The following is a 24,855-nucleotide window of genomic DNA, read 5'->3' as shown; positions in this document are numbered from 1 at the left end:
CTACTCAGGGTTGTATATTTACTGTATTGGTTACTGTGTTACCTATTGTTATTTGTTGGGGTCGCCCGTTGGACGGCGCCCCCTTGTGTTAGTATGTAAATAATAGGTAATAAAGGCTGCTGTGGCCAATTTTAAACCAAGTCACATGCAGTTCGTGTATTATTTACAGATGGTATTGGTGGGTAACACACATACAGCACGACTGGAGAATCCTTCCTCAATGGTCAAGCAGCTCATTAAGGCTATGTGCGCACTAGAAATGTGAAGTTTCTCAAGAAAATTTCTTGAGAAACTTCTGGGAGTGAAAGATTTCCGGACCTCCGGAAAAAGCACCAAATCCGCATGCGGATTTGCCGCGGATTTGCCGCGGATTTGCTGCGGATTACCCGCTGAATAGCCGCGATATTGCCGCGATTTTCCCGCGGGTGGTTCCCTGCGGATTTTTGCAGACTGTACTGCCGAAATCCGCAGGGTACCTGCGGAAATAATGGACATGTTCATTTTCTCAAGAAATTTTCTCGAGAAATTCTTCTCAAGGAAATTTCTTGAGAAAAATCCGCACAAGTGTGCACAGCTATTTTTTTTTTTCATAGAATTTGCTGGGAAATGTCTGCACAAAGATTGCAGACATTTCTCAAGAAATTTCCGCGGCAAATCCACGGGTAAATCCGGGGGTAAAAAGGTCTAGTGCGCACAGAGCCTTAGTCCTCCTGGGGACAAGGAGCCCATTCTAAAAATCCATGCAGATTCTTTTTGTAGTAGGATTCTATCAAAATCCCCCCCCCCTTGGGCTATGTTTCACTACTTCAAGTACGGAGAATCGAATATGTTTAATGTCACCGTGATGTATGGAATTTATATGTCGGGAAATTGGAGTATCCCGTCCATTTCGAATGTCGGATAGGTGCTCCCCCACCCTTCTCCGAAATTCTCGTATAGTTTTTCCCACATAATCAAGGGGACATGTACAGGTGGCTCTGTAAACGACCCCCGTAGTAACGGCAGTGTGCAGTACCAGTAATGGCAGCGTGCAGTATCAGTAACGGCAGTGTGCAGTACCAGTAATGGCAGCGTGCAGTACCAGTAATGGCAGCGTGCAGTACCAGTAATGGCAGCGTGCAGTACCAGTAACGGCAGTGTGCAGTACCAGTAACGGCAGCGTGCAGTACCAGTAACGGCAGTGTGCAGTACCAGTAACGGCAGCGTGCAGTACCAGTAATGGCAGCGTGCAGTACCAGTAATGGCAGCGTGCAGTACCAGTAACGGCAGTGTGCAGTACCAGTAATGGCAGCGTGCAGTACCAGTAATGGCAGCGTGCAGTACCAGTAATGGCAGCGTGCAGTACCAGTAATGGCAGCGTGCAGTACCAGTAACGGCAGTGTGCAGTACCAGTAACGGCAGCGTGCAGTACCAGTAATGGCAGCGTGCAGTACCAGTAATGGCAGCGTGCAGTACCAGTAACGGCAGCGTGCAGTACCAGTAACGGCAGCGTGCAGTACCAGTAACGGCAGCGTGCAGTACCAGTAATGGCAGCGTGCAGTACCAGTAACGGCAGTGTGCAGTACCAGTAACGGCAGCGTGCAGTACCAGTAACGGCAGCGTGCAGTACCAGTAACGGCAGCGTGCAGTACCAGTAATGGCCGTGTGCAGTACCAGTAACGGCAGCGTGCAGTACCAGTAATGGCCGTGTGCAGTACCAGTAATGGCAGTGTGCATTACCAGTAATGGCAGCGTGCATTACCAGTAACGGCAGCGTGCATTACCAGTAACGGCAGTGTGCAGTACCAGTAATGGCAGTGCACAGTACGAGTAAGGGCAGCGTGCAGTACCAGCAAGTGCAGTGCGCAATACCAGTAATTACAGCGCGCAGTACCAATAAATGCACTGTGGAATGCTATTAATGGGAGCATGCATGCTCAGAAACGGCAGTGTGCAGTACCAGCAAATGTACTGTGTAATACTAATAACGGGAACATGCTGCTCCAGTTATGGCACCATTGTAACCCCAGCCCCAGCAATAGTTGTCCAGTCTCTTCTGGGCTGATGAATGTTTTGCTTTGCTCTCTGCATGTTCTACCTTTTCATTGACACAAGTCGCAGTCCCCAGCCTCAGTCACACTAATTGCTGCTGCAGAGCGGCTCCTCATGTAAACTGTGCCTTTGGGATGTTGCAGATGAGGGTTCAGCTCTGGCACATTTCCAGGTAGGAGCACGTCACTGTTATTGCTGGTTGCTGTGTTCCCACTTTCATGTATGATCTTTACAGTAGAACCAAAAGAAGTCTCACATATTGTTATAAAAAAAAGGCTGTAAACATTTGCAAAAGAAGGAAATGTCAATCTAAAGCACTATTTCATATCTTTACATATAACGGACGTAAAGAAATAGAGAAAGTGTGTGCCTATATTAATAATGCAGTTCTGTTTCTGAGTTACACACCGTATTATACTCCAGAGCTGCACTCACTATTCTGCTGCTGCAGTCACTGTGTACATATATTAAAAAATTGTTTAAAAGAACTGAAAGTACTCAGTGGTTGATACCTTTTAATGGCTAACTGAAAAGATGTTAATAATAGCAAGCTTTTGAGAATACTCAGGTCTCTTGCTATTATTACCATCTTTTCAGTTAGCCATTAAAAGGTATCAACCACTGAGGACTTTCAGTTCTATTAAACAATTTTTTTTATCTCTACTGGCTAACACGGGACAAAGATACTGTTGATTTTACCTGTACATAAATTAAATCACTTTTCCTGTACTGACCCTGGGATACATCCTGCTTTATACTCCAGAGCTGCACTCACAATTCTGCTGGTGCAGTCACTGTGTACATACATTCAATTACTTATCCTGTACTGATCCTGAGTTACATCCTGTATTATACTCCAGAGCTGCACTCACTATTCTGCTGGTGCAGTCACTGTGTACATACATTACATTACTTATCCTGTACTGATCCTGAGTTACATCCTGTATTATACTCCAGAGCTGCACTCACTATTCTGCTGGTGCAGTCACTGTGTACATACATTACATTACTTATCCTGTACTGATCCTGAGTTACATCCTGTATTATACTCCAGAGCTGCACTTAGCTTTCTACAGACTTTGTTTTTGTTTTATCTACTAATTTATGACAAAGCTCTATTCTTCTTTCTATACAGGAAATTTTCTATCCTGTCATCTGGTCACTGATATGGCTGCTTTTAGTCTTGGTTATGCCGAACAAGCATTATGAAGCCACACCAAACGATATTCTTAATGAATTGGACGTTAACCAGGTCTTCACTGTTGGATACACGCCGGCTACCAATATGACAGACAGCATCATGACACTTGCATCCTTGCACTGTATCGATGCAGGCCTCGGCTCAGGTATATACCGTACCTTGGGTAACCTTGGGGATTTATATGTGCTTGTTACAAAAATATTAGTATATGGATTCTCCAGAGCTGGAGCAAATTGGTGTACTGTGATTCCAAGGTAAGTAACATTTAGGCTATGTGCGCACGTCGCGTAAAAACATGCAGTTACGCTGCGCTTTGTAGCGCAGCGTAACTGCATGCGTCCTGCGTCCCCTGCACAGTCTATGGAGATTGTGCAGGGGCCGTGCGCACGTGGCGTTTAAGAGCGCAGCGCTTCGGCTACTGCCGAAGCGCTGCGCAAAAAGAAGTGACATGTCACTTCTTTCCTGCGCTTTGCCGGCAGCTCCTGCTCTGTCTATGGCAGGAGCTGCAGGCAGAGCGCATGGAATCGGCGCTCACTACGGACATTTCTGCAGCGATCTAAAGCGCACATGTGCTCTTCAGATCGCTGCAGAAATTTCTGCAGGGCTAGTACGCAACGTGCGCACATAGCCTTACTGTAAGAAATATCAACTAAGTACCCCAAGGCTACAGACTGTTGCATTTTAAGTGCCCTTTTCTAAAAGAAATATCAACTCAGTACCCTAAGGCAACAAGCTGTTACAGCATTGTAAATTGGAAGTGCCATTTACTGACATATCAACTAAATATCCTAAGGCTACAGTGGATGTTCCATGCTAAGTGCCCTTTTCTGAAATAAATATCATCTAAGTACCCAAGGCTACAAACAGTCTGAATTTGGAGCACATTGCGCAGCTGCTAAAAGTGCTGATCGGTGACGGTGCTATAAATGACATGTCACGACTATGTATGACACTTATTATTTGTTAGTGGGAGAACCAAACCCTTAGATTAAGCACAAGACCCCAGACCGTATCCCTAACTCATTCAGATCCCAGATCAGAGTGTTAAATTAATCTGACTCCAAATTTTATCAGTTCCCAAAGCAGATGTATAAACGAAATCAGCAACCAGATGCCTACAAATATTAGTCAGGGTCTCAAATCAATCTGATCCCAAAAAAGACCCTTTAAAACATTAATGTGACTCCCAGATCAGATCCTGTAAAACATTATTGGGACCCTCAGGCTGGTCTTGGAGGTTGAAGGAGTTGCTCAAAACCCTCTGTTGAAGTTGTAGTGCTGACTGCAGCAGTCTGTTGTTGTGTTCCTCCTGTGTGTCTACCTTCCCTTATGTACTATTTCATTGCAGCGGTGGGGCTAACGTCCCTTACCTGCCCACTCCTTAGTCAGGGACTTTTGTAGGGTCTTTTCAGGGCTTCAGGTTCCTGCTTGGCGACAGGAGAGAAACCTGTTTAGGGACTGGCTAAGAGTGCAGGGTACAGCGGCAGGTAGGTGGAGGAGGTGTCCATCTTTCCTCTCACTACTCCTAGGGCCCACCATTGTTAAAGTATCCCCAGTGTACCCTTTGTTTGTTATGGTGTAACCCCTGTTGGTCTGTGTTTTGGCTCACGTCGGACTTTCCCGAAGTCCGTGGCGCGACACCTGAGCCTTAATATTAGACCCCAAATAAAATCCTTGAAATATATTATACACCTGAAGTCTAAATTGAATTACATTCTCAGACTAGACCTCTTAAATTATTCAGATCCCACGCCAGACCCCAAAAAGTTAAACAGTCCCTTAACTCCTTCCTGATGTTGGACATAATAGCACGTCCTATGTTGAGTACGGGTGCATGGAGCGATCTCAGAAACTGATCCACTCCGGTTAGTCATTTTTATACTTTTATCAATCAATGACGTAGTGTCCCCATAACATTTAACCTGCAGACAGAAGATCCATAATATAGCAGGTCTGCACCAGACGTATGGGAACCTGATCTGTATACCCACTTGGATGCCCGTATCTTGAGTTGAGTAACTATAATCCGTAGCGGAGCTAAAAATGTTTGCAGAAAATTTCCTATTTTGTGTTCAGGTTTAATGACAATTGTCTGAGAAACGCTTCATGTGCTGAATAAAACATATAAATAAAAAAAAATGAAAAATATAAAGCTAAACCCTGCGCCTACTTTCCCCCTTCACCCACCGCCCAAGTATGCTCACTCCTGGCCAAATCACTGACTCAATGGAGGCTTTAGTAATCGCTTTGAATAGGAAGCTGAGGCACACAATACATTATGTGAACAGAAAATCATTACAAATCATTAGCTACGAGCCTGGAAATAAAAAAATATGAGGCTCAGGCTTGTAGCAGGAAGACGTCGCTGCTTTCCATTACGGCGGAATATCAAACAGACGGCGGATGTTACTTCCAGAATTAGCAGGTTGGCACTTTGGCCTCTAATTTTAGCTATGTAAAAGCGTGCTAGTTGGGAGAAATTCTCAGTGTCTCAAAATTTACTTATGATGAGTGCTCCGGTGGCGTCATGTAACGAGAGATGCTAAATATCAGAAGGTGTGAGGGTATCATATGGTAAGTCAGGTCAGCTTCACCACCACTGGGGCCCCCTAAATTTCCCTAGTCAGACCTCAGAAGCTTTATAATGCTGGTCCTCTGGGTGTGATTGCCATGCCGGAAACCTTGTGCATGTTTGTAACATTTTTCATACCTGAGCATGCGCAATTAAAACTTTGGTTACCATACGTATAGGCATAAATGGCATTACCGAAACGTCCATTGCTATCTCCTCAGCCACTCCATATTAAGCCTCCTTCACACGTCTGTGTCTCCGGTACGTGTTTGGTCCGTTTCCTCACGTACCGGAGACACGGGCACACGTAGATCCATTAAAATCAATGGGTCTGCCCTCTCGTGCGTGTTCTGCCATGGACCGTGTGTCCGTGTGGAGCATACGTGTGCTCGTGTGCTCCATACGTAGACATGTCCGTTTTTCTCTGGCATCACGGGTGTCACACGGAACGCAAACAGACCACACGGATGTGTTCCGTGTGACAAGCACCGGAGAAAACACACGTGTCTGAGAAAAAAAATAAAAAAACTTTACTCACCTTCTCCAGCCCTACTGTCTCTGCCGCTGCTGTCACTTGCTTCCGACCGCCGCTCATTATGCTCATCGCATATTCACTTCACTGCGGGCCGGAAGCAGCAGCAGCGGGGAGTCGGCAGGACCGGAGACCGAAGATCAGCACCACGGACAGCGAAAACAGGGACAGGTGAGCAGATAATTCCCGTTCTCCGTGTGTTATTACACGGAGAACACACGTAGTGCCATAAACACGGCTCACGGAGGGCAATAAGCAAATTTGAAACATCCGTGAAAAACGTGCGTGATTTTCACAGACGTGTGAAAGAGGCCTTACTCCATATTGGCCAGTAAGACCTCTTTAAAAGCAACCTGTCACCAGATTTGGCGACTATAAACTGTGGCCACCACCAATGAGCTCTTATATACATTATTCCAGAATTCTGTATATAAGAGCCCAGGCCTCTGTATATAACATAAAAAAACACTTTTAGAATACCTAGGGGGGTCGGTGCGGTTTGATGGGTGTCGCTGCTCTCCGTTCCGGCGCCTCCTCTCTCCGATCCGGCACCTCCTCTCTGCTGCGATCTGTCCTCCTTCTACCTAGCCCAGTATAGATGACGCGTCTATGTCATCCACACAAGCCAGCATTGCGGTCCTGTTCAGGTGCATTTTGATCTGCCCTGCTGAGGGAAGATCACAGTACTTTAATGCGGAGGCGCAAGGAAAGGATAAAGACCGTCAGTGCATGTGCACTATAATACTTTGATGTGCCCTGAGCAAAGCAGATCAAAATGTACCTGCGCAGGACCTCAGTGCCGGCACCAGGGCTGTGGAGTCGGAGTCGTGGAGTCGGAGTCGGAGCTCATTTTGGTGGAGTCGGAGTCGGTATAAAATGCACCGACTCCTAAAATATATAATGAATTGGGGACAGTAGTGCCAGAGTGTGATGAAAATTTTTTCATAGGAATTTGGGAAAGTTATGAAATGTCCTATAAATGTCTGTTCTATTCCTGATCTAAGGCTGCATTCACACACAGCGTTTTTACTGCGTTTTTTGAGGATTTGTTTTTCAGCCGCAAAAGCAGATCAGCTTTTTAAAAAACCGCATCACCTGAAAGGTTTTTGAACTCATAAATAATGCTTTCAATAGCAAAAGCAGATTAGAAAAACACCACAAACTGACTGCTCATTCTTTGTGAGGATCCTCACAAAACGCTGTGTTTGAATGTCCTATTTTGAAACCCATTGCCTTTGCTGGGATGCCAGAGTCACTGCATTTCACTGAATTATTTTGCCATCAATGTTCGATATGTTTGTGACAAGAAAGAAAGAAATTGTTAGCAAGACACTGGCAGTAAAAGATAGTAAAGCTCATCACATCAGCCAGTTTCTCCAGGCCTTAGTGGAAAAAGTTCTTCAAGATTAGGAACGCAAAAAAGAACAGGTTCTTGCCATTGTAGCGAACAATGCTTCAAACATGATAAGTACAATTACACTGATGAATGAGAGTAATGAACAACAGCTAGAAGAAAATGTAGGATTTAGTATGTTAGAGATGGAAGGCCACAGTGCTGTTCATGTAACTGAAGAACAAACAGATTTTACAACAGAAGAACAGCAAAATGATACTTTAGGATTAGATGATCTTGTTGAAGCTGCTTCAAAACACTTTCATATTCATCACATGCGCTGTGTTGTGCACACGCTGCAGCTGGCAATAAGAGAGAGTCTGCAAGAGGGACCCCGGTTTTACACATCCGGCTTTTCGCCGGTTTTGCGGATGCGGCGCACTCCAGTACAGTGTATACAGTACAGTGGCAGCACGACAAACGACGGTCACATACTTTCATGTGACCGGAGCATGTGACCCGGAAGTTGTGGCGCTGCCACTGTACTGTATTGTACTGTACTAGCGTGTGCCACATCCGCCAAACCGGCGAAAATCTGGATGTGTGAAACTGGGCGGACATGCTGGAAATCTGATTGGAAAAGTGAGGAAGTTGGTTATTGCTGCCAGAACCCCTAAAATTGATTCCATCTTAAAGAGACGTGCTGGGAAAGGGGCATTTGTTGATCAAGCCACTCGTTTGACTGAGCGATTGCTTGAACTAAAATAATTTCTTATAGATATGGTGAACCCTCAAGTAACCTTAAATGAAGGTCAATGGACACAGGTGGCTGAATTGAAGGAATTGCTTAATCACCCATTTACCGTGACTAAAACATTACAAGCTGAGGATTTAACTCCTGGCATTTTCATAAGGGAGTGGAAGAACTTGCTATTTTGCCTGTCCCAAAGAAGAGGTTTAATCGCAGATGGCATTTCTGCTTCAATGAAACGGAGAGAAACACAGCTATTGGACAATAAAATTCTTCTGGCAGCTGTTTATGTGGACCCAAGTCATCGTATACTGCTTGATGATCAACAGCTTACTAAAGGAAAGAAGCTTTGAGTGAGGTAGCAGTTAGGATGAGCAGCTACAGGACTGCCAGGTGCAAGAGGACTTGGGGCCTGACAGTGCTACTGCAGCCGTATCTTCATCCTCATCAGATAAGGAGTTTAACTTTGACAAGTATTTGGATGACATGGAGCAGGCAAAGCGTTGCCGCAAGGAAAAAGATTTCACTCCGTGTCCTATAGCAGCAGATTGACCAGATTTCAGTAAAATTTTTCACTTGCTCTCCAAGAAATAGAAAACTTCAACCTTTCATCAAAACTGACTGTGCATGAGGCGATTCCTTTATACCCGGACATTGTTAGAGATGTTGCCCATGTGGTTACGGCTTTGCCTCCAACCCAAGTTACTGTAGAGAGGTTGTTCTCTAGCCTTAAAATTATTAGGTCAGATTTGAGGTCATCTATCAAGGAGGATATGATGGAAGCAATTCTTTTTCTTACAATAAATTCATAGACTGCACAAATGTTATTTAGTATGTTTTTGTTGAAAACTGTTTTTTGCCACTTACATAGTGTATTACAGAGTGTTATATATAACACTATATAATAAACTATGTACCGTATTTTTCGCTTTATAAAACGCACCTGATTATAAGACGCACACCCAAATTTGGTGAAGGAATAGCAAATTTTTTTTTTAATAAATGGGGTCCGTCTTATAATGCCAGTGTCCGTCTAACAAATCATATAGAGTATATGTCCCTCATAGCCCCCCATCCTAAAATTAGCCCCCTTAATCTGGATATGGCCACCTTATATTGAATAACGGCCCCTATGGCTGACACACGGCCCCCAGTGATGCCACTTACCCCCTGTGGCTGGCACACACGGCCCCCTGTGGCTGGCACACACGGCCCCCTGTGGCTGGCACACACGTCTTCCTGTGGCTGGCACACACGTCTTCCTGTGGCTGGCACACACGGCCCCCTGTGGCTGGCACACATGGCCCCCTGTGGCTGGCACACACTGCCCCCTGTGTCTTGCACATGCTGCCCCCTGTGGCTGGCACACACGGCCCCCTGTGGCTAGTACACACGGCCCCCTGTGGCTGGCAGACACGGCCCCGTGTTAGATATCGCCCCGATGCTGCTGCTTTTAGTAAGAATAAACTCTTTCCTTACCTTCTCCAGCACTGTGCTCCCTCGTGTCCCCCTCCTTGGGGTTGAGCTCCGGCCTCCTGCATTTCCTGGTTCACGGTCCCGATCATGTGATCGGCATGGCAGAGTGACATCTCTGCGTGCATGATCACCGCACCAGGAGGGAGACTGGGGAGACACGCTGGAGGGGGTAAGTAAAGAGTTTATTATTTTACTATGGGTAGCAGCATGGGGGCAATATCTAACACAGGGGAGGCATGTGCGATCAAAGGTAAGCACAGGCACATATAATATGCGCCGCTCCCCCAGCCCATCGCCGCAGTGTGGTTTCAGCACCATGGTGATGGACAGCGGCTGTGCATATTATATGAGCGGGAGCAAGAGATCAAAGGCTGCAGCCCGCAGCTTCACCTGCCCCCAGCAGAGCTCCAGAGCTGCCCCAGCAGCCCCCAGCACCGCTCCAGAGCTGCCCCCACCTCCCCTGGACCCTGCAGTATATAATCCGTATATTCACTTTATAAGACGCACCCCCTACTTTCCCCCAAAATTTGGGGGAACAAAAGTGCGTCTTATAAAGCGAAAAATATGGTAAGTGGCAAAAAAAAAACCAGTTTTCAACAAAAACATACTAAATAATAACATTTAGTATAATGCTTATATTTAAGTGAAAAATGTATTGTAGTACAATGGGAACGTCAGACATTTAATCATTTTTATGATACAATAATCAAGATATTTAGAACAAAAAATATATCTATTGGAATACAACTTTAGAACACAAAAAACTGTAATAAATTGTAAATGCGTAATACAATATGTAATTATATATATATATATTTATACTGTAAATATATAATATAGTGTATTACATATTTACAATTTATTTCAGTTTTTTGTGTTCTAAAGTTGTATTCCAATAAATATATTTCAGGTTCTATCTAAATATCTTGATTATTGTATCATAAAAATGATTAAATCTCTGATGTTCACATTGTACTACAATACATTTTTCACTTAACTATAAGCAATATACGTGGGAGTCGGAGTCGTGGATTCGGAGTCGTGCAGTCGGAGTCAGAGTCGAAGGTTTGGCTTACCGACTCCACAGCCCTGGCCGGCACACGGGCCTCAGAAGAAGGAGGACGGTGATTGCTGCAGAGAGGAGGCGTCAGACCGGAAAGCAACGACACCAATCGGACTGGACATCCCCTTAGGTGAGTATTATAAAAGTGTTTTTTCACGCTCTACACAGCGGCCTGGACTCTTATATATACAGTATACTGGAATGCTGTATATAACAGCTGAGTGATGGTGGCCACAGCTTATAGTTGCCAAATCTGATGACAGGTTCCCTTTAAAGAGGACGTGTCACCAGATCATAATGTCCAGTATTTGCTACCGCTACTCTCCTAAGCATTCCTTTTCTTTTTCTTAAATCCCCCATACGATTCTATAGATTTGGGCCTTTTTATTCAGTACCATTTTTTTTTGCCGTAACTAAGGGGGCGTGGCTCACAGGTTAATTATGCAGCGCAGCCTAAAGACATGCCCATGAGGATCCTGTGAGCATTGCTTCCATGGTAAAGGCTACAAAATAAAAATGCCCATATCTCTGTAACAGTATGGTGGAATAAATAAAAAACAGAACACTTGGGAGCAGCAGGAATAAACATAAACATACTGTTTTTAGAGTGTTTTTCCTATCAGGAAAACCATTGTTCATTAGCCTTGTTACAGATGACAAGGTGTATCCCACTTTGGGCAAGTAGCATCTCTCAATATAGTGGTCCCGAGCCATCCTTATATCAATCCAGGCAGTCATCCATTGCTAAATTTGGAAGGCATAATACACTAAAATACAGAAATCAGGGTCATTTCAAGTATAGTCTCATAGTGGGACTAAACTAAAAAGTACAAAAGTTTGAAAAAATTAAAAAAACAACATTAAAACCCTTTTTCCACTCATTAAATGCAATATATTGCTTTATTATATAGAAAAAATAATCACTACATCTGCAGAGATCCAAAATTTAAAGTTATCACTTTCATTTAACCTGCAAGGTGAAAGCAATAATACACATCCAGTGCCAGGATTGCTGCTGTTTTCTGCCACCACAGGAATAGAAAAAGAAAAGATAACACATTATTTTATTGTTCAGTGATCACAGTATACTCCAGAAAGAGCTGCTAAAAAAAATCAGAATGTGATGATAAAAAAACACAAAAAGCCTTATAAAGTTAAGTCAGGCTAAACTCGTAAGGATTATTCTCATCTTCAGAGATGGTATCACGGTGACTGTAGGTAAACGAGGGATAGGAGCCCCTAAGCCGCCCCCCATGCTAGAGAGGTCTAGGATATCCATAACCTCAGGGGTACCCCTAATGGTGGAGAGGACTGAATCTCCTTCTTGGCCCTGCTCCTGACCAGTCCTGAACTGATAGCCCCCCGTCGCACCAGGGAAGGATGGGACAGGAGTGTGATGTAATCCACAGATAAAGACAGACAAGGGAAAACCAAAACTCTGACATTCTGCACGCACGCGCACACACACACGCGCACACATTTACATACACACACACACACACACACACACACACACACCCACGTACGGTAGGATAATAAGGTGTTCAGAAGGAAAACAAGAGCAGGGAGGAAGCAACAAACAACAAGAGGGGTAAACTCCACAACTGCACAAAGCTATACACACAATTTTCACTGGAAAGTCTGAAACACCTCACCAGACCAACTAAGATAAACTATAGCTGGCATGGGAGGAAGGTTTCAGGCAGCATAAATATGAGAGGAGCAGATGTGATTGGCTTCCTCACAACATGTGATCAAAGGAGCCTATAACAAGCAGACTAGCAAAGATTAACTCTTGCTTGCCTGCCTATGAATCAGCACACAGCAGGTTGACCCCTGAGTCAGCCTGTGTTGCTCCCAGACACCAGAGAGTTTCTCAGGCACTGTCAGAATCTGTAGTCTGAACAGAACCTGATGGTTGGCGAAGCTTGAGATACTCTCCGTGTGACAGATGGATATTAACAGATAGTCAATGTGAAGGAAAAAGACAAACTGGTATATCAGCTCACCTTATCCACCAATAAAATCCCTGTCCTTGTAGATCAGTGCGGAAAAAAGCCTTGGCAAGACTTGGAGAATGCAGAAGAGGAACTAGAAATCCAGCAATTGGGGACTGTATCACAATGACAAAGAAAATAACGGTCCAATAAAATATCGCATTTATTTGTAATCTTTAAAAAATGGTTCACAAACAGACACGAGTAAAAACACCTTGGTGAGATGGATAAAACACATGAAACTGACGCGTTTCGCCTAAGCCTTAATCATGATTTCTTTATAAACGTTTAAAAACATTCCCAGCCCAGAACCATTGGACTTCCAGAAGACGTATGTGCGCATATATAGCTCTTACGGGAAGAAGTGTGAGCTATATATACACGCACTTCTTCCTGAAGTTCAATGGTTCTGGGCTGGGAGTGTTTAAATGCTTATAGAGGACCTCTGATTAAGGCCTAGGCGAAACGCTTCGGTTTCATGCGTTTTTCCTCTTCCATCTCGACATGGTGATTGACCCTGTTTGTTTGTGAACTATTTTTTAAGGATTACAAATAAATGTGGTATTTTACAGAACCATTATTTTCTTCATCATTGTGATACAGTCCCTGCTGAATTTCTAGTTCCATTTCTGTATTACCAAGATAGTAGCTGTAAATACAAGTAACTTTGTAATTTACTGTGTATTAAAGTTATCAGCCGTTCTTAAGATATTACAGCAGATCATGCCCAGTTTTTACAATCCCAACCAGCTTTGGTGCAGTGCTTTCAAGCTAGACAGCAGTAGTGGTCGGTCTCCAAGGCAACAGACTGTAAACAAAAGAAAAGTGTTAATATCTCAAGAATGACTGCAAAGTATAATAGGCAGTGAATTGCAAAAATGCTTGAATTTACAAGAACTATCTGACAAATATCCATCTCTAAACATGGGAATAACCCTTTAAAAAATTGATTTTTGATATATTATGGCAAGAGTTCACCAGTAGAAGAACGGATAAAGCATCGGCAGTATACCCCGATGCAGAATGACAGCCGTATATTAAAAAGCCTATTTCTTAGTCTAAGAGATTTACAGAAAGGAACCGCAGGCCTACCGACCCCAACATACATCACCACCGCATGTACAAAAGGCTTCATCCTGAGCTTTGTCATTATTACAATGTCCATAGCTCCGACTCTCGCCCTCCATACAAGAGTACACAAACACCATTACTGATGCTTCACAAAACAGCGTGCAAAAGAGGTCACAATGACTGAAGTAAGGACAAAATACGAAGGGCGAAGGGATACTCATGCCGGCTTGTGGAATAAGGGCCCTGTCACACACAGAGATAAATCTGCGGCAGATCTGTGGTTGCAGTGAAATTGTGGACAATCAGTGCCAGGTTTGTGGCTGTGTACAAATGGAACAATATGTCCATGATTTCACTGCAACCACAGATCTGCCAAAGATTTATCTCTGTGTGTGACGGGGCCTTAAGAGGAGTCCTGAGGACCGCGTTTACATCTTCACCTATGTAAGGATATGGTGACTACCTGACCCATTTTTTGGGCATAACGATGCCATGTGTACTTATGACAAGACCAATAGGGAAATTTATTTATTGATTTACACCCATTTTTCTATACATTTCTTATTATTTTAAATAGTAGACTGCGCTTAATGGCAGCAGGCCATATGGCTTCATGGCCACACCATAGTTGACATTTACTATAGTTATACTAGAAATTAATATAAATAAACGTTGTAATATAAGCCTCCGTCTTTTCCAGTTATGAGACTTTTTTCATCTCCCCCCCGACTCAAGAACCCGTTATCCACTCTGAAAAACAGCTAAAATCCATCTTGGTCACTGAGGGATCAGATTATAGCTGCTTTTCGAAATCACGCTGCTGATTTCTAGTAAATGTTTTATATCACACATGGATTCACAGCTACATTACTCGGTACAGCTGTATAATGATCTTTATGATCCTGCTTTCTAGTAAGTGTATTATCTCCACCAGAGCTGGATTCACAGCTACAATGCTCAGCATGGCTGTATATTGTCCTCTGTGCTGCTCCTTCTTAAAACATGTAATATATAGAAACATGAGACCAGGAATCTCTTATGTCTTTGGGTGTATGGGATAAATCATAGCGGCTTATCTCCACTAACAATCTCAGAGACAATTGAAATTAAAGTTGGAGCATGCAGAGGAGAAATGGTGAAAAATACAGGTTACAATCATGACCAGAAATATTGCTATTCCTTATGTACCTATATGAATGCTGAAAATGTCCTAATATGACAGATCTGCTAGCCACTAGTTATGTAGCACACAGCCATACCAAGATGCACCGAATTTATTCTAAACTAGCTGTAGTACCCGACGTTGCTCGGGATAGTAAATAAGTCTTGGCATCTGAAAGTGTTCTCAAATTTCGATCAGTGTTTTTTTACATTTATCTCATTTACATTTCTATGTGTTTTACAATAAATTCAATTTATGAAATAAGCTTAAAATACTGCGAGTTTACTCATTATAGGATATCACATAGGACTACACAATGACCTTAACATTTAGGAAATTGTGTGGTGTTCTCTGATTTTGACCTCCAGTGTATATACAGTATATGTGTGTGTGTATATCTACATATATATATATATATATATATATATATATATATATATATATATATGATATACATACACACATTAGTTATAGCACCCGGCGTTGCCCAGGATAGTAACTATGTCTCTCTCTCTGTCTCTGTCCCACTCTCCCTCCCTCTCTCTCTATCCTCCACACTCCCACTCACCCTCTCTCTGTCTCACTGTCTTTTTCCCATTCGTACTGTTTTTCTCCCTCTCTACCACTGTCTCTGTCTTTCTTCTACTCTCCTTCTCTCTCTCTGTCCCACTCTCCCTCTCTACCACTCTCACCACGAAATTCATATTAACTGACGCATGAGCTTCTTATACTAAAGCGGGCTTTACACGCTACGATATATCTAACGAGATGTCGGCGGGGTCACGTCGTAAGTGACGCACATCCGGCCTCGTTAGTGATATCGTAGCGTGTGACAGCTATGAATGAGCAGAAATACTCACCTTCTCGTTCATCGTTGACACGTCGCTCATTTTCTAAAAATCGAACAACCGGTTGTTCATCGTTCCCGAGGCAGCACACATCGCTCCGTGTGACACCCCGGGAACGATGAACACAGCTTACCTGTGGCCGCTGGCAATGCGGAAGGAAGGAGGTGGGCGGGATGTTACGTCCCGCTCATCTCCGCCCCTCCGCTTCTATTGGGCGGCCGCTGTGTGACGTCGCTGTGACGCCGAACGTCCCTCCCCCTTCAGGAAGAGGATGTTCGCCGCCCACAGCAAGGTCGTTTGGAAGGTAAGTACGTGTGAATGCGATGGTACGGAGATTCCTTTAGCGGACATACATACACACTGGGGCAACTGTATAATTCTCTACTGGCTTGTAGATGTGTGCCCTGTAGATATTTACTCACGTTTTCTCCCTTGGTACAGTGCCAAGAGTTGTTGTTCATTTTTCTTACCTTCTCGCTTCTTTCCAGATTTAGACATCATCCATTATCGCAATGAAGACGAATTACGAGCTGCCAGTGCCTCCTATATACATTTTGTAGGAGTCAAATTTGAAAACTCTATGTCCTACAAGCTTATGTTCTTCCCCTTCTACTTCCCAAAGCCTGCACCTTACATTCAAGGTACAAGTGAATCATATGTATTACTAATATGTGAATATTGACTTTTTTTTAACTCCTGTATGTTCCTTTGATTGCTGGGACCAAGGGGCAGAACCCATGTGTGTACATAGAAATAATGGGGCCCCATAACAGAAGTTCTAATTGGGATTTTCCTTCTCCACCCCGCAAAATTAATATTTGGCTGGGTCACATAATAGCATATGTCACAACATTTCAGCCCTTTCAAAGTAATTCTCTTATTGAAGCCCCTAGATTCCACTTTTCATTGCACCCATAAAGTATGGTACCATCAAAAGTGGCCCACAAACACTTTATGATACCCCACAGTGAATTCCTCCACAGTACTCTCAACACACAGAGTATGATGACCCTACTGTACTCCCTCAACTATACCAGTAAAGTATGCTGACACCAACACAGTATGGTCCCCGACTGTGACCCTCACACAGCCCTCCATGCAGTATAATGGGTCTACATACAGCATAATGGCCCCCACTACTCTTCACACTGTATAAAGGCTTCCCACTAGCCCTCCTCACAATTCCTTGCATACAGTATAATAGCCCTCAAATAGCCCTCCATAAAGTATAACGTCTCCCTCATAGCCCTCCAAATGTCATTGGCTCTTACATAGCCGTCCAAATATTATAATGGCCCTGACAAAATGCAGCCTCCATATTCCTCCATATAGCATAATACTTCCCTATAGTCCTTGATATAGTATAATGCGCCCTCCATATAGTATAATGCATCCCCCTATAGTCCTTCATATAGCATAATTCATCCCATAGTCCTCCACATAATATAATTCTCCCTCCATAGTCCTCCATATATAATACACCTCCCATAGTCCTCCATATAGTATAATGTACCCCATAATCCTCAATACAGTATAATGTGCACCCCATCGTCTTCCTTACAGCATAATAAACACTTCATAGTCCTCCATATAGTATAATGAACACCCCATAGTCCCACATATAGCATAATGCATCCTCCAAGTCCTCCATATAATAAAAAAAACCTCCATAGTCCTCCATCTATAATGCACCCACAATAATCCTCCATTTATAATGCACCCCCAATAGTCCTCCATATAGTATAATGCACCCTCCAAGTCCTCCTTATAATATTATGCAATCCCCCCATAGTCCGCCATCTATAATGCACACCCATAATCCTCCATATAGAATAATGTGCCCCCGTAGTTTTGCATATAGTATAATACACTGCCCATAGTCCTCCATATATTATAATGCACCCCATAGTCCTCCATATAGTATAAGACACAGCCCATAGTCCTCCATATAGTATAATATACCCCTTAGTCCTCCATATATAATGCTTCCTCATAGTTCTCCATATAGTATAATGCACCTCCATATATAATGTACAGTCCATAGTCATTCATGTAGTATTATGGCCACCATGTACTAAAAACAATACATACCCATCTCTCCTCGTTCCGCCACTGCTCTGGTCTCGGCAGGGACCGTTCTGAAGCTGTGCCTTCACTGTTCTGCACAGCAGGCGCGATGATGTGACGTGTCGCGCCTGCTGTGCTGTGCCGTCAGATCTCACACACAGGGGGAGAATGGCGAGCAGGCAGCAGATCAATCCCTTTTTAATCATTGCTATCAACTGTATCGACATCTGCGTTGCTGATGCACTTGAAAGCGTGATGCTGGCAGGGGGGACCCCATAATGGCCGCTTGATCTTCTGCCATTAGCAGCACCTATTGGAAATGTAGTTGGAGACTTCAGTGTAGATGTCTTATCAACAGGCCCTTCAGCACCCAAAGTATTCTGGAGTAGTGCCCTTTTAGCATATTTTCTGCTAATATATTTCCGAATACCTCTTTCTTCTTTATAGGAGAGCACTTTTTTATACATGGTAAAAAATATATATACTGGGCTGGATCATTTTCTTACTTAATTTCTTAATGTCTGCCTAAAATGTGCATCTAATCTATCGATCTAATTTTGAGAACTGTTTTATTATATTTTTCATTATTTTACTTTTCCTCCAGACTGTTATTCTTCCAAGTGTGACTCTGTACAGTATCACTATTCAGGATTCACACGGATGCAAGCTTGTATAGATTCTGCCATTATAAAGGTAAGGTGTCTGCCACCCAAGGATTTAAAGGGAAACTCTGTTTTTGAACAGGATATCAACAAAGTTTGCACGTTCTTAATTTCTCACTCCACAATAGATCTTGTGATCAAACATACAGTGATGATGCAGGATTAGGAACTGTGCCCGCATAAGGATATTGCTGGTGTCCTGCTCTAAGACTGGAATTAAAGATAACTCTAAGCGGTTAGCAGCACAATAAAAATACTGCTATAGCAGATAGGCACCTAAAAATATATTTGATGTGGTGGGTTTGGGAGACTGCGCTGCGATGTTATAAAATCTGTCTTTAGTTTGAAATCTTTCTAATGAAAACATTTGATTTAAAAAAAATAAAATAAATTTTATATATATATAAATATATATATATATACATACAGTACAGACCAAAAGTTTGGACATGCCTCATCTCTAGAACAACTATTAAGAGGAGACTTTGTGCAGCAGGCCCTCATGGTAAAATAGCTGCTAGAAAACCACTGCTAAGGACTGGCAACAAGCAGAAGAGACTTGTTTGGGCTAAACAACAAGGAATGGACATTAGACCAGTGGAAATCTGGGCTTTGGTTTGATGAGTCCAAATTTGAGATCTTTGGATCCAACCACCGTGTCATTGTAGAAAAGGTGAACAGATGGACTCTACATGCCTGGTTCCCACCGTGAAGCATGGAGGAGGAGGTGTGATAGTGTGGGGGTGCTTTGCTGGTGATACTGTTGTGGATTTATTCAAAATTGAAGGCATACTGAACCAGCATGGCTACCACAGCATCTTGCAGCGGCATGCTATTCCATCTGGTTTACGTTTAGTTGGACCATCATTTATTTTTCAACAGGACAATGACCCCAAACACACCTCCAGGCTGTGTAAGGGCTATTTCACTAAGAAGGAGAGTGATGGGGTGCTACGCCAGATGACCTGGCCTCCACAGTCACCAGACCTGAACTCAATTGAGATGGTTTGGGGTGAGCTGGACCGCAGAGTGAAGGCAAAAGGGCCAACAAGTGCTAAGCATCTCTGGGAACTCCTTCAAGACTGTTGGAAGACCATTTCCGGTGACTACCTCTTGAAGCTCATCAAGAGAATGCCAAGAGTGTGCAAAATAGTAATCAAAGCAAAAGGTGGCTACTTTGAAGAACCTAGAATATAAGACATATTTTCAGTTATTTCACACTTTAAGTATTTCATTCCACATGTGTTAATTCATAGTTTTGATGCCTTCAATGTGAATCTACAATTTTTAGAGTCATGAAAATAAAGAAAACTCTTTGAATGAGGAGGTGTGTCCAAACTTTTGGTCTGTACTGTATATAATATATATATATATTTTTTTTGATGCTTATAGGTCCTGTGAAGATCTGAAGTTGTGGGTTGTATTAATCACCTAGGCAGGCTAACAATGCAACAATTTTTATTTACAATAGTCCTTATGCTCCTCCAGACAGATATCAAAAGTAGTCCTTAGGATAGTTCCCCAAATCCAGACAAGAGATATCACTACTGTAGCATGTGTATCCGGCTCCAATCTTTATAGGCCATTCATGAGCAGCTGGACCTGGCTGCAGCAACAGATCTTCCCCCTCCATGTCATAGCACCAAATCACTGACCAAACATGTGGCTTATTCTCCCTCTCTTGTGATCAGCCCCCTGGATGGGCAGAATTGCTCATCGCACATACCCCTTAGATATTTTTTCATGTAACTCCAAGTAAGAAGGTATTCAGTCCCCATGATAGATAATCCTGCAGACTGGCCAGAGACTGCCCTCCTTCATACTTGTAGTTAAATGGAAAAAATATCTAAGGGGTAGGTGTGATGAGCACTTCTGCCCATCCAAGGGGCTGATCAGAAGAGAGGGAGGACAATAAGCCACATGTTTGGTCAGTGATTTGGTCAGTGATTTGGTGCTGTGGGGAAGATCAGTAAACACACAACTCCCCAACATATGCAGTACAATGAATCTGTCACACTGTAAGAAGGGCTGATAAGACATAGTACAGTGTATTCCCCACTAGGTGGCAGCAGAATAGTGAAGGAGAGTCAAAGTAACACTGTAACAAAAAGGAGGCTGAAGTACAGCAGAGTAACCTCAGCAGGCAGTTCACAGGTGAACCACAAGGGGGCAATAGAGTAGTCAAGCAGTAAGGGTCAAGCTGGGAAGTGAAGTCACTGCATAGGGAAGATCAAGATCAAGTCAGAAAACAGAACCTAGGTCGGATGTCGGGAGATCAGGTATACAGAGGGAAACACAAAGGGCACAGGAAACAGAAGACTAGACCAGAGGGTGAGGAGACACAAACAGAGGAACGCGGATGAAACAAGATAACTACCCAACTGACAACAGTGTGAAGTCCGGGACTGGGACAGATAGACGAATGGGGGAGGGTACAGGTTAGGGCACGGTAACAATGAGTCAGATCAAACTCTGATCTGAAATATCACCAGAGCCAATCACAGGTTGCAGAGCAAAACTATAACCAGCACTGGAATGCTGGTGTAGCGACCAAAGATTAGTGTCTCCTGAAACCGGACCAAGGCTGATGGGAGTTAACCCCTGACATGACCAGGCCGGGTCTGGGAAACTCTGGAGTGGGGAATAACGGTCCTGGATCATGACAGAATCCTACTTCAGGCCTGATTAGATTAGAGTCCGTGAAGGCCAGAGATGCACACATTTACAACCCCTTCCCCATTCAAATTGTGTACCTTAAACTGACGAGTAAGCGATCTCCAAAAAAACACAACAGTAAGATTGATGTAACCAGCACTGCGGGGTGTAAAAAGCAGGGCTGTGGAGTCGGTAAGCCAAACCTTCGACTCCGACTCCGACTCCGACTCCTCAAATTCTCTTGCACCGACTCCGACTCCGGCTCCGACTCCGACTCCTACATATATTGCTTATAGTTAGGTGAAAAATTTATTGTAGTACATGAATATGTGTATGTGAACATCAGACATTTAATAATTTTTATGATACAATAATCAAGATATTTGGATAGAACATAAAATATATTTATTGGAATACAACTTTAGAACACAAAAAACTGTAATAAATTGTAAATATGTAATACACTATGTAATATACAGTAGATTACATATATATCTTGTGTGTGTATATACACTGTGTGTATATATATATATATATTATATATATATATATATATATTACATATTTACAATTTATTAGTTTTTTGTGTTCTAAAGTTGTATTCCAATAAATATTTTATGTTCTATCCAAATATCTTGATTATTGTATCATAAAAACAATTAAATGTCTGATGTTCACATTGTACTACAATAAATGTTTCACTTAAATATAAGCATTATACTAAATGTTATTATTTAGTAAAATATTCAGCACATTCTGCATTGCACTCCTGTCCCCAATTTATTATATATTTTAGGAGTCGGAGTCGGTGCATTTTATACCGACTCCGACTCCGACTCCACCAAAATGAGCTCCGACTCCGACTCCGACTCCACGACTCCGACTCCGACTCCACAGCCCTGGTAAAAAGTCCAAGTCACTTAAAGCTAGGGGCTCTCCTTTGGTCTAATTGTCTTTAGTTTGCAGCCGGCTCCCCACAGGTCCTATCAGAGGATGCACTTGAAGATACATTTTTTATGGGCTGGGAAATAGTGAAGAAGCTAATTTTTGGTCATCAGCACGTGTAAACATAGTGACATCCAGCCAACGAACAAGTTCGTTGGGTGATATTATTTATTATGCCTGCATAAAGATCATATTGAAGTAGAAGGTCCATTCAACTGTGCCCAGAAGAATAAGATAACCCAATGTAATTAAATGATATCTTCATCACTGCAAAGATGAGATACTTATGAATTGTTGCGCAAGTGGTATTTTTATCAAACTCCGAACAGTGAAAGACAAAGTCCAACCTTTCGGCCATTAATGCCTTTGTCAAGGTAATCTGTAAATATCATATATAGAAAAAAGTATTTCTTTATATAGTATATAAAAAATTTTCAAAAATTGTTAGGAAATTTTTGTTCATCTCCCCTTCCTCATAAAATAACAAACCAAAGGATATAGACTCCAAAATGATACCAGTGAAAACTACAAGTCATCTTCCAAGTTCCTCCAACAGCTCCGTTAACAGCAACATTGGTCTTTGAATGAAGCAACAGAATTTGTCACCTGTCACCAGGTTTATCCCCTATAAGCTGCGGCGACCACCAGTGAGCCCTTATATACAGCATTCTAGAATACTGTATATAAGAGTCCAGGCTGATCTGTATAACGTGAAAAGACCTTTATAATACTCATTTAGGGGGGTAGTCTGGTGCGATGGGCGTCACTGGTCTCAGTCTGGTGCCTCTTGTGAGATCGCCATCCTCCTGCCCAACCCTGTCGGCATGATGCATCCTGCGTCATTCACACAGAGGCCTCCATTACGCTCCTGCGCATGCATATTTTGATCACCTGGCTGAGGGCAGAGCAAAGTACCTTACTGCGCAGGCTCGAGAAAAGGTCAAAGACCACCCGCGCTTGCGCACTACAGTACTTTGATCTGCCCTCAGCTGAGCAGATAAAAGTGCGCATGCGCCACAGTGCAATGGAGGCTTCTGTGTGACTGACGCAAAATGTGTCAACCACACAGAACTGGGAAGGAGGACGGCGATCGCGCAAGATGAAGGAGGCGCCGGAACGAGAGCAGCCCCTCGGACCAGACCACCCCTAGGTAAGTATTAGGCGGGCTTTGCACACTACGACATCGCAGGTGCGATGTCGGTGGGGTCAAATCGAAAGTGACGCACATCCGGCGTCGCAGTCGATATCGTAGTGTGCAAGTCCTTTTTGATACGATTAACGAGCGCAAAAGCATTGTTATTGTATCATCGGTGTAGGGTCCGACATTTCCATAATGCCGGTGCAGCGACAGGTACGATGTTGTTTCTCGTTCCTGCGGCCGCACACATCACATCGCTGTGTATGAAGCCGCAGGAGCGAGGAACATCTCCTACCTGCGTCCCGGCTGCAATGAGGAAGGAAGGAGGTGGGCGGGATGTTTACATTCTGCTCATCTCCGCCCCTCCGCTGCTATTGGCCGCCTGCCGTGTGACGTCGCTGTGACGCCGCACGACCCGCCCCCTTAGGAAGGAGGCGGTTCGCCGGCCAGAGCGACGTCGCAGGGCAGGTAAGTGCATGTGAAGCTGGCGTAGCGATAATGTTCGCTACGCCAGCAATCACAAGATATCGCTGCTGCGACGGGGGCGGGGACTATCGCGCTCGACATCGCAGCATCGGCTTGCAATGTCGCAGCGTGTAAAGTACCCCTTAGAAAGGTCTTTTTTTTTACAAAAAAACATTATGGCTTTTATATTATGGAGATGAAAATACAGAAAAGTGGTGTGTCATTAATTACCAGAGTGGTCTGCATCCTTAAAGGATTAATCGTTGCAGAGAGACCACTGACTATATGATGCAATAGTAAAGTAAGGTCTGGGGATGCACTGACTATTTGGACAAATGGCCAGAAAAGAGCAGCACCATATAACTCACAGCTTGTTTTCTCTTTAGCTAAAAACCAACTATTCAGCCTGGGACGATCTGATGAGGACAAAAGCCATGGTTATGGAGAAGAAACCAATGGTGGAAGTGGACGGTTTCTACCACGCTCTCATGTCCATTTGTCTTGTCATGGCGTTCTCACCGTTTGGATGTTCTCCGGCAGCTTATATTGTGGCTGAAAAAGAGAAGAAACTAAAAGAATTCATGAAGATATTGGGTCTCCATGACACTGCCTTCTGGTACGGATAGTTTTTTATGTTCGTTTTAATGGTATTTATCCATATTGTCACGTTAACTTTATTATATTACATAACTTATCCTGTACTGATCCTGAGTTACATCCTGTATTATACTCCAGAGCTGCACTCACTATTCTGCTGGTGCAGTCACTGTGTACATACATTACATTACTTATCCTGTACTGATCCTGAGTAACATCCTGTATTATACGCCAGAGCTGCACTCACTATTCTGTTGGTGCAGTCACTGTGTACATACATTAGATTACT

The 24,855-nt window shown here is 43.3% G+C and overlaps 1 protein-coding gene across 1 annotated transcript in view; it reads left to right on the top strand.

Annotated features, from left to right (window-relative positions):
- The window catches only part of ABCA5 (ATP binding cassette subfamily A member 5), a 279,957-nt gene that overhangs the window by 33,336 nt on the left and 221,766 nt on the right, over window positions 1-24,855 (top strand). The window contains exons 3-6 of the mRNA XM_075351788.1: window positions 3,167-3,377; window positions 16,526-16,678; window positions 18,709-18,797; window positions 24,356-24,585. Of these exons, the coding sequence (XP_075207903.1) occupies window positions 3,167-3,377; window positions 16,526-16,678; window positions 18,709-18,797; window positions 24,356-24,585 (683 nt within the window). The remainder of the gene's footprint in view (window positions 1-3,166; window positions 3,378-16,525; window positions 16,679-18,708; window positions 18,798-24,355; window positions 24,586-24,855) is intronic.

Source organism: Anomaloglossus baeobatrachus, chromosome 5 (genome assembly GCF_048569485.1).
Source record: "Anomaloglossus baeobatrachus isolate aAnoBae1 chromosome 5, aAnoBae1.hap1, whole genome shotgun sequence".
In the NCBI taxonomy this organism is placed as follows: domain Eukaryota; kingdom Metazoa; phylum Chordata; class Amphibia; order Anura; family Aromobatidae; genus Anomaloglossus; species Anomaloglossus baeobatrachus.
This window is presented reverse-complemented; position numbering and strand designations above follow the sequence as displayed.